This window comes from Myotis lucifugus, unplaced genomic scaffold (assembly GCF_000147115.1).
Source record: "Myotis lucifugus unplaced genomic scaffold, Myoluc2.0 scaffold_397, whole genome shotgun sequence".
Taxonomy (NCBI): domain Eukaryota; kingdom Metazoa; phylum Chordata; class Mammalia; order Chiroptera; family Vespertilionidae; genus Myotis; species Myotis lucifugus.
This window is the reverse complement of record NW_005871445.1, coordinates 851,729-866,814: the sequence shown is the minus strand read 5'-3', so window position 1 is coordinate 866,814 and position 15,086 is coordinate 851,729. Positions and strand designations below refer to the sequence as shown.

At 48.2% G+C, this 15,086-nt stretch overlaps 1 protein-coding gene across 1 annotated transcript in view; it reads left to right on the top strand.

Moving 5' to 3' along the window:
* Positions 1-1,088: 1,088 nt before the first annotated feature.
* The window catches only part of LOC106699413 (40S ribosomal protein S24-like), a 15,602-nt gene continuing 1,604 nt past the window's right edge, over positions 1,089-15,086 (top strand). Inside the window, exon 1 of the mRNA XM_023743530.1 lies at positions 1,089-1,108. Coding sequence (XP_023599298.1) covers positions 1,104-1,108 — 5 coding nt within the window. The 5' untranslated portion in view covers positions 1,089-1,103. The remainder of the gene's footprint in view (positions 1,109-15,086) is intronic.

Here is a 15,086-nt window from a genome sequence, read left to right as displayed (position 1 = left end):
ACCCTGCCTCTATCATTTCAAGCCAAGGATTGGTCCCAATTCCCTGTTTGCCAGGCCTTAGGGGCTTCTCTGCCCTCGCAGGAGTCCCTTAACCCCGCCCACACCCTTTGTAAGTAGTCCCCTTATGACTACTAGCTCATCCCAGCTGAGTATGCCAAATGCTTCATGCCAGGACCCTGGCTGATGCTCCAGGACTGTTCATTTCACATGCGCAGCTGCTGGGATTCAGAGAAGGCAGGGTGTTCCCAAAGGCAGGACAGTGGCCAGAGCAGAGCTGGGGTGCGAATGCCGGGCTTCGTGGCTGCAACACGTGGAGGTGGCTTTTCCTCTGCTCCCAAATCCTCCATGCTCTTTAAGGGGGCTCTGCCTCACCTCACTTTGCCCTTCCCCAGCCACCCCCCTAAAAAAAGAAAACCCTGAAGGACCAGCAGCAGTGCCCTTTAAAAGTGCTACAGGCACTGCGAGCCCCACATATTTCCACACAACAGCTCATTACCCGAGACACTGCTTGTTTTAGACCAAACTTACCATCTTCCCACACACCTTCTGTTCCCACTGTTTGTTGTGAGGTTCCCTCCCCGTTGCTGGTTTTGAAGCTGCCGTGGCTTGGCCATCCTCTGCTGGTGAAGAAGCCAGAAGAACCGTTTCTAGCCCTTTTCCCCCGAGGTAGGGCCTGTCCATCCTGACCAAGGGCAAACAGCTCAGTCTCTGTGGCATGTGACCCCTCTGACCCCTACTTTCACCCCTCCTGGGGACCCTGCTAAGGCCTGTGGCTACCAGCAGTCCAGCCCCCCTAGAAAGCAGGTTTCACACGGCTCCCGCAGGCGAGGGACCTCTGGGGTGTGGAGATGAGAAGCCCTGTGTCCTTACCAGGAGGAAGGAAAAGATGAAGTGGTTCATTTGTCTTTGGGAACAAGGGCAGGATGTGAGCATGTAACACCTGTGCAGTTTACTTCGATTTCCGCACAGTCACCTCGGACAGCTTCCCCTCACACCCCCGGAGCATCCCTTGAGACCGTCTCCAGGCCTGGGCATCGCGGAGGGCGCACAGCTCTCGGATTGTCCCACAGTCAGTGGAGCAGTTAGCAAGTCGGCAGCAGGAGATGAGGTAAGCTGGAACTTGATGTAACAGCCATTCATTATTTGGTAAATGATCTTAAGTATGTTCTTTCTCTACAGAAAGCGAAAGAGAACCCTGTGCCCTTTGAACTTTATCTTGTTCTTTTTAAGAAAACTTGGACAGCGTTCTGTATTTAGAGTTCAGGAAATGACGATGGGCAAGAGTGGCATTTTTTCTTCTTAATGAGAAACCAGAAGTGGAGTGAAGGTGGGGAGAGAAATTTCATCATCTTTTTCTGAACTGGTTTGACTAGTTGGATCAAAACCAAACAATTTGACCCTGGCTGGTGTTGCCCAGTGGTGAGAGCATCATCCTGTGCACCAAAGGGTCGAGGGTTCAATTCCAGCTCAAGGACACGTATCTGGGTTGCAGGCTTGATCCTCAGCCCCGGCCAGGGCCCGTGCAGGAGACAACCAATCGATGTGTCTCTCTCACATTGATGTTTCTGTCTCCTCTCGGTCTCCCTCTCTTCCTCCCTCCCTTCCACTCTCTCTAAAAAAAAAAAAAAAAAAAAAAAAAAATCATTGGAAAAAATATCCTTAGGTGAGGATTATGAGGATTAACAAAAGAAAAACATGTTTTTTATTTTATAATCTTCTGCCACTTTCTTGTACCACTGCAAGTAGCTTGATGCCATTACAGGAAAACCACAGCTGTCCTTTGAGGAAGTGTGTGGGCTCTATAGAAACAGTAATTTATAAGCAGTATTATAGGTAAATATGTTTTATAAAAAACAGTGGCTTTTTAGACTCTAGTGATTGTGAGTTCTGATTTTTCTCATATTCCAAAATAAGAAACCAGTACTAAAGCCATTAAATGTATTTATAACTTAATAAGATACTAGTTAGTCCCCAGAGTATACTGGTCTGCCTAATGTAACAGCTAACCTTTATTAATGGAAGCTAAAGCCTGCTTCTTGAACTGCCCGTCTTGTTACTTTGGAGTCAGAATTGCTGTGATAAAATCTCACCTTTAGGGTTTGCTGAAAAGATCCTCAACTGCACGGCAGTTCACTCATGATGGAGGATGCCAAATCAGTAAAAGCTGCTAAAACTCCTGCAGGATCTGACTTCATAGAAATCATAGGCTTTTAAGTGACAGCAATGACCTTGAACTAAACTAGACAGGGTTAATTTTCACCTCATTTATATAGTGTGGAATATCTTTTGTCTACACACAATAGGAAGATAATTTTTCTTGGAGAATTTTTTTAATTGTAGTTCTATATACTTACCGGACTCTGAACCCCCACTTAACCCACTGAACACTGCATCCCCTTAAATAGGTGTAAGAATTGTGATTATGGACGGAAAATAACAGCTCTAAGCGAAGGTTTCATTGCACATTTAATGTGTGCTAAATTCTTAACTTGCATTAACGCATTTATTCCTGATAACAGTCCTATGAGGGAGAATTTTATTTCAGGCCCCCTCACAAAGCAGGAAAGGATGACAGCTTCCATGCTGTTGGAGAGATGTGGTTCCCCCCCAACCCCCCACCCCCACCCCCGCCTGGGCCAGCAGGGATGTCTGTGTCTGAGGGGGAGGTTCGCCCAGTTGTTCCTCTCCACCTGCAGAGCACGAGCACAGCCTCCGGTGCTGGGGAGCACAGGCCTGGGTGGGATTAGCCTCTGGTGCCTTTAGGTGATAGGTGACTCACCGGCAGCCCTCCGGTGGTCGCACTTTGCTCTCTTATGAGAAATACTGTTCCGTCCAGATTCTGTTCCAGGCCTGGATCGGCTGGCCCTACTTGAATTCTTTGGGTTTAGGAAATACATGTAGAAGTTAAACCCAGGAATGGAGAGTCCAGTGGTTTGCAAACTAGTAGAGACGTTCCATCAATACCTAACACAAGGATGGGCAGGCAAAAGGAGCACGACCCCACCCCCCGTTCCCTTCAGACCAGAGCAGCTTTATTTGTTTATTTGTTTTAATATTTTTATTGATTTCAGAGAGGAAGGGAGAGGGAGAGAGAGAGAGAGAAACATCAAAGATGAAAGAGAATCATTGATCAGCTGCCTCCTGCACACCCCACAGTGGGGATTAAGGCCACAGCCCGGGCTTGTGCCTTGACTAGGAATCAAACCATGACCTCCTGGTTCATAAGACCAGAGCAGCTTTAATTTCACATGGTACAGCCAACCACCTGCTCACTTTTTCATGGTGCTACATTTACCCAGGCCTACTGTGTTCTGCACTGTCCTAAGCCCTGTCTGTGGATCAACCCTGCACCCTCACACCAGCCCTGCAAGGTAGGTTAGTGCTGTTCCTGTCCAGCAGGAGGACTGACGACAGAGCCAGGACTCAAACCCAGGCAGCCCGAGTCCTGGGCTCCACTGAGCTATATGTGCTCTGTTGCTTCCTGGTGACTTGCCTGTTCAAGGATTCAGAATGTCCAAAGAAAACCCCACACTGCCTGCTGGTGCCCTGGGTGTTAAATTTTGAACATAAATAATCTAGAGAGGGATTCTAAAGGCCTGGGGCTTTTCTGGGTCCCCTGACCACTGTTCTGGTATTTATCTCCAGGGTCTTGGCACCAGCAGCACCTACTTATCTCTGGGTTGGTGGGCCCCAACCTGGCCCACCCTGTTCCTATCAGCGCCTGGGGCAGCCACTGCCTCACAATAGCCCCCAGTCCTAGTATAATCTCCCACCGCTAGACTGCTCCAAGACCTCCTCCTTCCTAAGCAGATCTAATCCTATTACCTCCTGTGATCCACCTGACAGTCTTAACTCCTTAGCCTGGCATTGGACCCCAACCTGACATTCGCCTACTGGCTCGTTTTGGTTTGCCGATCCCCGTGTGGGCCCTGGCTGCTCTGCTTGGGCCTCACACAGATGATTCCCCTGCCTTGAATACTCATCTCTTTCATCCACTGCTCCCAGACCTTTGTCCTCCTGGAAAACTCCTGCAAAAATAATCTCTTAATGCCTTCCCTGAGCACACCTGATGTTATTCACACCTCTCTCAGTGGCACCATTTCATTTTGAACTTAGTTTTGCTGTAGCATTTGTCACTGTATTGTAACTTTATATATATCATGCATTCTTCACACACACACACACACACACACCCCTGTGAGACAGCGATCTCCTTGGAAATAGGAACCGTGTCTCTAAGTGGCTGTTCCAGGCACAGTCCTGAACCATAGTCAGTAAATACTGCTGAATTTTAAAAGAATAAATGCAAATTTTACTGTTCGGTCCTTACCCACCAATTACAGTCATGGACTGTTTGCTTGTCAAAGACCTTTCTTAGGAAGTGCGGGCACCTAGCAATCTTAGGAAGTGCCCTCTTCCGGCTGAGTGTCACCTACATATTGCTGAACTTGCCCGTTAGCTGAGAATTCTAAGGTAAGCATAGGTCCTCTTTCCTAACCTGAATGACAGATTCTATATCTGAGTAGGTGCTTAGCTGTAATACTGGATTTAGGTAGTCAGGCAGAAGAGAGCAGTGGGATTTATCAAATAATGATATCTACTAGAGAAAAGCCATGTCTGTCTGGCTCAGCCAACATGTCAGTAGAATAACTTACAGTTGGCAACTTGCTTTAGAAGCAGATAAACTGAATTGCTATACTCCTTATGAAATATACTAGAGGCCCGGTGCACAAAATTCGTGCAGTGGCGGGGGGAGGGTGTCCCTCAGCCCAGCCTGCACCCTCTCACAGTCTGGGAGCCCTCAGGGGATGTCCAACTGACGAAGTAGGCCTACTCCCCTAAGCCGGCAGTTGGACATCCTTAGCACTGCTGCGGAGATGGGAGAGGCCCCCGCCACCGCCACTGCGCTCACCAGCCATGCGCCTGGCTTCTGGCTGAGTGGCGCTCCCCCTGTGGGAGCACACTGGCCACCAGGGGGCAGCTCCTGCATTGAGCATCTGTCCCCTGGTGGTCAGTGCCCATCATAGCAACCAGTCGTTCGACCAGTCGTTCCCCCCGTTCGGTTGACTTGCATGTTAGCCTTTTATTATATAGGATTAGACCTATAGTAAAGAAAAGTGACTCTTTTTGTTGTTGTTAATTTCTTGTAGAAGCTGGTTGGGGTCCACCAACCCAGAGATAAGCAGGTGCTGCTGGTGCCAAGACCCTGGAGATAAATTCCAGAGCAGTAGTTAGGTGGCTCAGATAAGCCCTTGGCCTTTGGAACTCCTCTCTAGCTTGTTCTAGAAGAGGTCATATTTTCAGTGACATTTTGGCACAATCTAAAACAGATGGCTACATGTTATTTGGTGCTTCATCTAATACTAAAATTTGTGGCAATTGATTAAGGACCAAAAGTTGCTTTGGACGCATTCAAATAGTGATTGGTCTGAGCCTTAGGTAACAGTAGAATGTTGTAGTGGGCAAACAGAACCTGGCGAGACAACTGGGAGGATTGCATGCAACAGCAACAGTTTGCTTCTCGTGCCCGCTCTGAGGGAGCACGGCGTGGGGCTTTTTTGACCATCTGAAATAGAAAGGGCAGCCATGAGCTTGTGGCTCACACAGGGGACTCTGCCAAGAAGGTGTTAGCGGTTCTGCTGGAAGTGGTTTCAGAAGCATCTTAGGGCAAATGTTTCTACTTTTCAAGTAGAAGGATCATTTTCAAATATTAGAAAATTTTGCAGAACCTCCCCCCCAAAAAAAACAACAACACACACACACACAAAAACAACAACAACATGACAGTAGTTGACCAAGAAAAATTAAAAATCACAAAACACTATTATGGATTCAGTAATGTTTAAATGCATTATATTTATTCTTCAAAAAGTATATAGTTGAAAAGTATTAGCGCACACGTGTGGAAATCTTAAAAAATAGCTTTATATCCCCTGGCCCATTCATTCTCTCATTTATTTACCAAATATTTATTGACCACCAGCTCTGGCCCTGGGCTGGTGATTGGCTGTCTTCAGAGGTAGTGAAAAACACTTCTGTTCGGGATAGGTCCTTTGCTGTCTGTGTCATATAAGTAGCTAAACCTTATAAATCTAGACCTGTAAGTAAGATTTAACCATCAGCTTTAAGAGAACACTTCTCAAACAGACCTAACTGTGGTTGGTAATCAGGACATTCTTAGCTGTGAATGTGGTCTAAGCCACTGAGCTTAATTCACCTGTAGGCCATGACCCAAGTTACAGCCATTTCCTGTAATAGCTATAGAGCTACCCTTACCTGCTCTCCTGGGTTTTCAGTTAAGTCATCGCTGTCATTCTGAGGGTACAAGGGGGTGAAACTTCCCCATCAATGGTTCCTATTTCTGCCTCCGAGAATTTTCCCACTCCCCTTTTTTGAGCAGAACCCTTTTCTTGTCATTCGTCCATAGTTCAGGACATTGAATTCACAAGGACACAATAGAAACTATAGAACAAATCAGTAACAGGCCCTCAAAGAGCGTATTATCTAGTAGACAGAGTCGTGCCTTTTTTTAAAAAAAGTAAGTCCTGGCCAATGTGGCTCAGTTGGTTGGGTGTCGTCCTGTGCAGCAAAAAGTTGCTAGTTCGATTTCCAGTCAGGACACATGTAGGAACCAACCAATGAATGCATACATAAATGGAACAACAAATTGATGTTTCTCTCTCTCAAATCAATAAGTAAAAATTTTTAAAAATACTAAATGTAAACCCTGGCTGGTTGGCTCAATTGGTTGGAGAATTATCCCATGCACCAAAATGATTGCAGGTTTGATTCCCAATCCGGGCACATACCTAGGTTGCAGGTTTGATCCCGTCAGGGTGTGTACGGAGGCAACTGATCGATACTTCTCTCTCACATAAATGTTTCTCTATTTCTCTCTCACTTTCTCCCTCCTCTCTAAAATCAATAAAAACATACCATATCCTTGGGCGAGGATTTTAAAAAAGAAGTAAGAGCTTAACACTACGTGCTGTTCTACATGCTGAGGATAGGCAATAACACAAAAATCCCTGCTCTCCTGGAGATCACATGCTAGAAGCAGATAAGACTGGGCCCGCTCTGATGCTAACGAGAAGCACCACAGACTCACACAGGGTGGCGAGGGGCATGTGGAAGCCTTCCTAGTGTGTGAGCATCTGAGCAGGGCCCAGGTTAGCATCTGACCTTTGAAACTTCGGGTTAAGAAGAGGCCAACCTTACCCAGAAGGAAAGTATTAAGAAAAGCGTGGAGGTGGGGAAATATGTAAGGAGCTGTGGGAATACAGTAGGAAAGTGTATACAGCTTGGGGCCAAGTTGTTACTATGGTAACGGATGTCAACTACTGAGCGTTTACTGCACGCTGGACTCTGCTACATTCTTTACATATGATATCTCTAGATCTTTACTACAGCCTTGCTGGGAAAGTAAGGAAAAACTAAGTCTCAGGTTAAGTGGCAGAGCCAGAATTCCAAACTAGGTCATCTGACTCTGAAGGCCAAGCGCGTGACAATTACGCTGTGGTGGTGCCCCAGGTCACGTAGGGCCACACATCCCAGACTGAAGAGTGTGGACGTGATTTCATAGGCGATAATCAGAGCGGTCGGGAAGATTAACCCGATAGAATGAAATGACCCAAGACGTGTTGTTTGTGCTGCATTCCCTACGTGGGCTGAGTGACAAATACTAGGCTTGCCAGTGTGGTTCCCTGGGTGTGGAACATGCCTGGAGGGAGGAGCTACCATGAGCCCAGGTAGGCCAAGTTCAAAGTTGGTGGTGGACTAGGGCAATACTAAAAACTCCTGGTAGCCTAATGGATGGGGGCGGGATGGTTGTTAACCCAGGTACAGTAGTCTGAGAACAAGAACTGCAGACGCTCCTTCTAAACTTGATTTTCTTCAATGGGATTTTTGCCTCTGGCACTCATGCATGCCAGCCAAATTCCAACTAGCAGTTCCTTTCATGTGAGTCAAAAATTGTTCCACTAATGTCCTCAAAAAGGGTACTGCTCACCCTCTTCTCTCCATGAAGGTCATGACAGAGGGCGGCGGGCAGGGAATCTCAAGAACCCCATCCCCACACACTCAGTTGAGTGCAGTTCTTTAATGGCTTGGAGGTGGCTGTCACCGCCCCATCCTCATTATCTCTTACCTAGATTGCTGAGCCAGCCTGGTCTCCCCACTCCACCTCATCCTGCACACCTCTGTCAACCTCACTCTTCAGCATGTCACCAAGCTGCTCTGAAACCTCCAGGGGGTCCCCAATTCCTACCAAATAGGCCCAGACCCTTTAGGCTTAGGCTTCCTTTCCTTTTGTTCTCACTGTTTCTCTCTTCTATCACTTCTACTCTCCAGTGCAATCCCATATTCCTTGAACCTGCCCTCAACTTCCCTATACCCATGAGTATTTCTGATGTTCCCTCTGCGGAAGATGCCCACTTTGTCCTCCTCCTGCCAGAATCCTGCCCCTTAGTCCTGCCCAAAATAAAGTCCATTTCTAAAGCCACCTCCTCTCAGAAGCTTTCGCTGCTCTTCCCATCTCAGTGTCACGTGTCCTTCGGGAGCCCCGTGAAGCTGAGGCAGTGTCACTCATGCAGGCATCTGTGTGTACATCGCTAAGCTCTGTGAGGACCAGAGGGTGGGATGACCTGTTGTGTCTGTGTTCATTACACATCTGTGTTCCTGATAGCACGCAGCCTAACATCCCACAGGTTGTTCAGCTGAAGTCAGAACGGTCTCCCACAGTCTTTAGGAAGGCTTGGGCATGGCAGGGGAAAGGTGAGAGACAGGAGACATCAAATTCTCGTTCGGTGAGAGCTGAAAATGTATGTTCCATTATTGGTTGTAGTCCCTCTTGTAAATTCAGTCACCCAGCAGATGTAGATTTGTTGTAAACAGCCACCCAGGAACTGCTGTAGGAATTACTGGGTATTGAAAGTCCGCTCTGTCACACTCAAGTTGCTCCCCCCTTCGGGACTCACATGTGCCGACTCACTGGGAGGGCCCTGCTGCACCCCCACCGGCCTGTGCGCAGCTGTCACAGCCTGGTGCGTGCCATCAGCAACTGAGAGCTGGTCTCAAACCACATCATATACAAGTCACACCCTGGCCGGCCGAGCTGCTTCTGCTTCTCCGGGTCCCTCCCCCTGTTACAAATGGAGGCCGAGGATAATTCAGCTAGACTTTATTTTTGAACTTGGAATAACTAGCGTGGCAGACTTTAAAAAGTGTCTTCTTGTTCTCTGAGTAATCTTATCAGTCAGAAGCGGCCCCTTTCAGAAATCCAGACCCCGAAGAGCCCCCTGCCTTGGGCAGGATGAACGTCACCGTGGCTTTCTGCAGAATACCTGGGCGGCAGCTTGTCCTGTGATCAGAGTAGCGCTCCGGGTGAAATTAGGCAAGACGGAAGGGCAGCGAGGAATCTGCTGTTGGGAGCCCCTCCCCAGATAAGACTCTTACCTGCTCCAGGGGAAATTGTGACATGTTCTTAAAAGGCTTTCTCCCGTCAGCAGCTGTGCTTGCTAGCAGCCACCGTCGGAGGTCATGAGACAGAGCTTGTGCCCTGGGTGAGAGTCCCTCCCCTGCTCACGAGGAAAGGAAAGCTTTCTCTCGGTAGAGTCGAATGACCCCGTGGACACAAGAAAGCCGGGCAGGGTACGCTATTCCTTTGTCTCTCTGAGAGTTAGTTTAAACTTAAAGAAATTTACACAAAGGCTTGCATCGCCACTGTGTGATTCAGCCCGGGACCCCAGGAGTTCCTGCTGGCCACGTGCACTTGCTTTTTTATCACTGAAGTATGACCAGGCGTAAAAGAGCACAGATTATAAATGTGCAGCTCAATGAATTTTCACAAAATGAACATACCAGTGTCACCAGTACCCAGATAAGAAAGGTGGGGCTCAAAATTGCCCCCATTCCTCTTTCCAAGAGGAACCTGTCCTGACTAGTAGCACCATAGATCAGTTTTGCCCGTCTTTGAACTTTACATAAACGGGGTCATACAGTGCATGCCCCGTGTCTGTCTTCTTTCGCTCAATGTTATGGTTTCTAGGCTTCCTCCATGTTGTTGTGTGTGATTGTAGCTCCCCGTGCTCAATTTTAATTCACTTGTTCTTTAAATGGGACGGTCCCCCAAATGCCAGCTCAAACTCCAGCAGAGTACCATCCTCCATAGCAGACCGCCGCGGGGCTGAGTGAGCTCCCGTGTATCTCCTCATCCTGCTAGAAACAGCATTCCCACCTGCAGGAGTGAGACACAGCAAGGGAAACGGTGGGTGCTGGGAGAGATTCCTGAGCCAACAATACAGCTGGAATTCTATTGCGTAAAGAAACGGCCTTGCTTGTAGGTTTGCCTCCAATTCTTTCTGCTGAGTTTCTAGGTTTCCTGAAACTGTCTTTGTGGCTTTAGAATTCAAGGTGGCCTTTCTGCTGAGGATGTTTAACTGGAGAGAGATCTAGAGGCTGAAGGCTCAGCAAAACTTAAGGAAGTGCTCCACACATTTTATTGAAAGGAATGTTCCCGGTGACCGTAAACTCACCGGTGGGGAGAGGATAATGGCAGTTACACACTGCCCTTAGCGCCTGGGACGTTGCTGTTGCTCATTTCTTAGAGGCAAACCGCCTGTGTCTCAGCTCTGTGGAAAGGCAGGTGGCAGCAGTTTCGAGAGGAGGTTGGAGTGAGGACGGGGAGGGCTGGCCTGGCAGGGGAGGGTCTTCCTGCAGGCAGGGCGGCTGGAGCGCTGCCCCCTCAGGAGGCTCCGTGAGTCTCTAGTCCCTGGTTCTGAGCCATCTCATGGTAGTGGAGCCAACTGGAGCCTGACTGCTTCTGTCCTTTCTTTGTTCCTTGTTTTAAAACATTTATTGAGCACTTGCCTGGTGCCCAGCTTCGTGCTGGGCACAGGGACCACAGTCAGGAACAAGAGTCAAGTCACAGGAAGCCCTGACAACAGGAAGTGCTGGTGACTTCTAAGAATTGTGAGAGAGCTAGATAAGGTCCCTGTGCCGGGCTGCTTAACCCTGACAGACGAGTCCGCGGATGCCCAGGGCTCAGTGCGACAGCTCCCAGGTAGCTGGCCGGCCAGGACAGAGAATCCTCGGCAGGAAAATAAGACTCCTCCGAACAAAGCCCGACGTGAACATAGGAGCTCCTGGTTTTGTGTGGTTATCATACCTGAGGCACTTGGTGAAGTGCTTCACAGTCATGATCTCATTGCACTCCTCCCAACAGCCCTTCGGGGTGGGAACGCTTCTTACCATCTCCACTTTACCGACGAGGAAGCCAAAGTGCAGGGAGGTTAAGCATCTGAACTTTGTTCAGTGAGCTCTGACCATGGACGCTGTTCCCCGTTTATCGCCTGACCGGAAGTTCAGCCTCCTCTAGACAGACTTCAGGGCTGAAAGGTCTGCCTAAGAAGCCAAAGCCAATGAGCGTGTCCAACTCTGTCAAAACCCCGGGAGCTCAAGGACAAAGACGCAAGCAGAAGCTCAAGGGAAGAGGGGAGTGGTAGAGGTTACCCCCTTCTCTGAATGTCTTGGGAGAACAGGGGGAAGGGGGGGCCAAGTTAAAAAATAAGTGTTACAGTGTCGATTGTCCGCTGAGGCAGGCTTCCCAGTTGGGAAGTAAGGAAGGTGCTCTGGTTCCAGCCAGGAGAAGGGTCCATGCCGAGACACTGAGGTTCTCTTAGCGCAGGGGGGCACCCTAGACTAGCGTAGCCTGGGCGTCCGGGTGTTCTCAAAGGCTACTTGTTTTCAGAGAGGAAAGAAACAGTGCCTTCCAAACCAGGGCACTAGGAATACAGAAGGGGCCCAGATACCCGCGTCTTCTTGAGTCTTGACTGACAAGAAAGGCATCATCCCCTTTGAACGGAGGCTGTTCTCCAGGCGATGAGAGTGGGGGCAACGAGGGAGGCAGCAGATCAGTTGAAGAGTTTTTCTCAGTAAGTGGCCAGAGGCAAAGATTCCATGGAGTTAAGCCCCCTGATGAAAGGGAAGCCAGAATGACAGTGGGGGGTGGGGGGAGGAAAGGGAGAGAGAAAGCCAGGTGCACACTGCGCTGTCCGCACATCCTTCCATCAGCTCAGTGCCTCACGTGTTAACAGCTCCTATGGATTCAGCACCCTCCAGGTGCCAGGCTCTGAAAACCACTTCACCTGTTATCCCGTAGGATCCTCATAACAACCATCCGGGGCAGGCACTATGACCAAGTCCGTTTTACGAGAAAATCGAGGTTCCTGGCTTTTACCATGTGGCCCAATCTTGGAAATGCAGTGAAAGAATGTCTAGTAATGGTGGGAGCACAAAGCCAGCCCAACTCTGGGCCAGAGATGGTAGGACGACAGAGCTGAGACCAGGAACAAAGGGGACCCAGGAGCTAGGGAGGAGCAGATCCTGGAGGAACCCAGCAGAAGAGCACTGATCAGAGCGGGGCAGGTACACAGGGCTCAGACAGGGAGGAAGATTAAAGTCAGGAAGGCAGGTGCCATGAGCCCCTCCTCACCCTGCAGCTGTGAGCATCCTCGTGTTTGATAGAGAAGGACGTACGTTCAGAACTCTCCCCTTCCCCTTCCCTGTTTATTTTGCCATAGCCCTTCTCCCCATCTTACATGGTGTATGCTTTGTAGTTTAGGCCTCTCTTTCCCTAATAGCACGTACGGTCCAGAAGGCACAGACTTTTTTTTCCTGTCCACGTCTATATCCCCAGCACCTAGAGCAATGTTTGGCACTTAATTAGCACTCAATAAATATGTGTTACATGAATAAATATGCAACCATAACAGAGGTCTCCCAAGCACTGTGTGCTTGCTGCCCAGCAGGTCTTACCTCCCCTGTCGGGACGCCCTCAGTCACTGTCGTCTACTGTGTGAACAAGCAACGTGGGATGCACAAGGTTTCTAGGAAGCAGGATCAAAAATCAGCTTCTGAGCACCCTCCCCATGCCCAGCAGTAGTCCAAACAGCAAAGGTCATGCTGGCAGTTCCCAAATGTTTACATTGGTCAAAACGCATTATGGCCCAGCCAGTGTGGCTCAGTTGTTGAGCATCGACCCATGAATCAGGAAGTCATGGTTCGATTCCCAGTCAGGGCACATGCCCAGGTTGTAGGCTCGATCCCCAATAGGGGGCGTGCAGGCCGATCGATGGTTCTCTCTTATTATTGATGTTTCTATCTCTCTGTCCCATTCCCTTTCTCTCTCTGAAATCAATAAAAACATATTTTTTTAAAAAAAACTCATTATGCCTTATTACATAAAATTGATTAAAAGAAAAAAAAAAAAAAACAGCCCAGCTGGCGTGGCTCAGTGGTTGAGCATCAACCTATGAATGGTTCAATTCCTGGTCAGGGCACATGCCAGGGTTGCAGGTTCAATCCCCAGTAGGGGGCATGCAGAAGGCAGCCGATCAATGATTTTCTCTCATCATTGATGTTTCTCTTTCTCCCTCTCCCTTCCTCTCTAAAATAAATAAAAATATATTTAAAAAAAAAAGAAAAGAAAAAGAAACAAAGATAGACTCTGCTCCTTCCTCCACAATGCCTGGGACCATCCCACAGGGCTCTGTTCCCAAAGGGCTCCCCTCTGTTCTGATTCTCTTGTGAGGAGGGAAGGACTAAAGGACAAGCAGAAGGACAAAAAGGGATTAAAGAGACATCTCCTCTTCAGATCCTCATATTTGAAATCTTAGGCTTTCAAACAATCAGATGCCATGACTTAATTTTAAACATCTCTCAGCTCAAGAAAGAGCTGAAGCCATGTCTAAGGTCAAACGAACTATTTGCTCTAGAAAAATTTACTTAGAGGGAAAAGGTTCCATCTCCCCAGGCACCTTTTTTAAAGAGTCTTGGTCATCAAAGTCATCCTGCAAAGCCCTCTGACTTCTGCGGGAAGGCGAGCAATGTTTCTGGTCCGCCCGATGTTTGACGGACAGGATGGCTTTACATTAAACACATGTGACGGCGTGAATGCTCTTCCCGTGCAGTGTGCTCCCTCCATTGAAATCCACGCCGTGCCCGGCAGGTTTATGCCGGTTTATAACACGGAGAGCACAAAGTCACCTTTTTAAACCAGGCTAGGTCTTGGCAGATGTCTTCACTTTACTGACTTGAGTCAGACATTTGCCTGTGAGAAAATATCCAACTTAAGACATAGCCTTCAAGAGTGACATTGATTCTGAGATATACTCTGGATTTACCGACTGTGTCTGGGGGCAAAAAACACAACCAGCCCCGACCGGTTTGGCTCAGTGGATAGAGCGTCGGCCTGCGGACTGAAGGGTCCCAGGTTCGATTCCGGTCAAGGGCATGTACCTTGGTTGCAGGCACATCCCCAGTAGGGGGTGTGCAGGAGGCAGTTGATCGATGTTTCTAATTCTCTATTCCTCTCACTTCCTCTCTGTAAAAAATCAATAAAATATATTTTTTAAAAAACACAACCAGATTAAATATAGTCATTGATTGTAAGATGTCTTCTGATCCCAGGAATGTTTAAATGGGAACAGGGATACATCCTTTATTTCAAAAGGAAATTCAGTAATATTAGGTCCCATTTTCAGATGAGTAAGAAAAAGTAAAAAAATTAAGTGGTCACCCAAAGCAACTCTCTAAGGACTTCTCCATCCTCTTAACCAGAATACAACACCGCCTACCACAGTATGTGGAAGTGCGTGTATGAAACTTGGCAATTAATGGCTTTGATGAATATAGGAACAAAAAAGTGGTCCTGTATGTATTCATATGCCCTCTCCTGGAGTGTGGCCACCCTTTCTGACCAGTAGGTGTGTCCTTTGCAAGAGCTGGGGTAGAGAGGCCCCATGCAAAGTCCTGAAAAACTTATTTTTCCAATGAGAACTCCTTACACATGTGGAAGGCCTTTCTCCTCTCACCTGTCGTCCTTATGGATCAAGGGAAGCTAAAGATAGGGGCTGGTCAAGACCAGGTGACCATTTACTCAGATGGGGAGACGGGTGGTGAGGCGTGATGAAGGTAAAAGGGGAAGACAAATGGGGGTTCATTCTCTCAGTTCATTTATTCATTCTTTGTTTCACTCAGCAAATACTTATTGCTGCCCATTCAGTACCAGGTTCTCCGCAGGGTGCCGA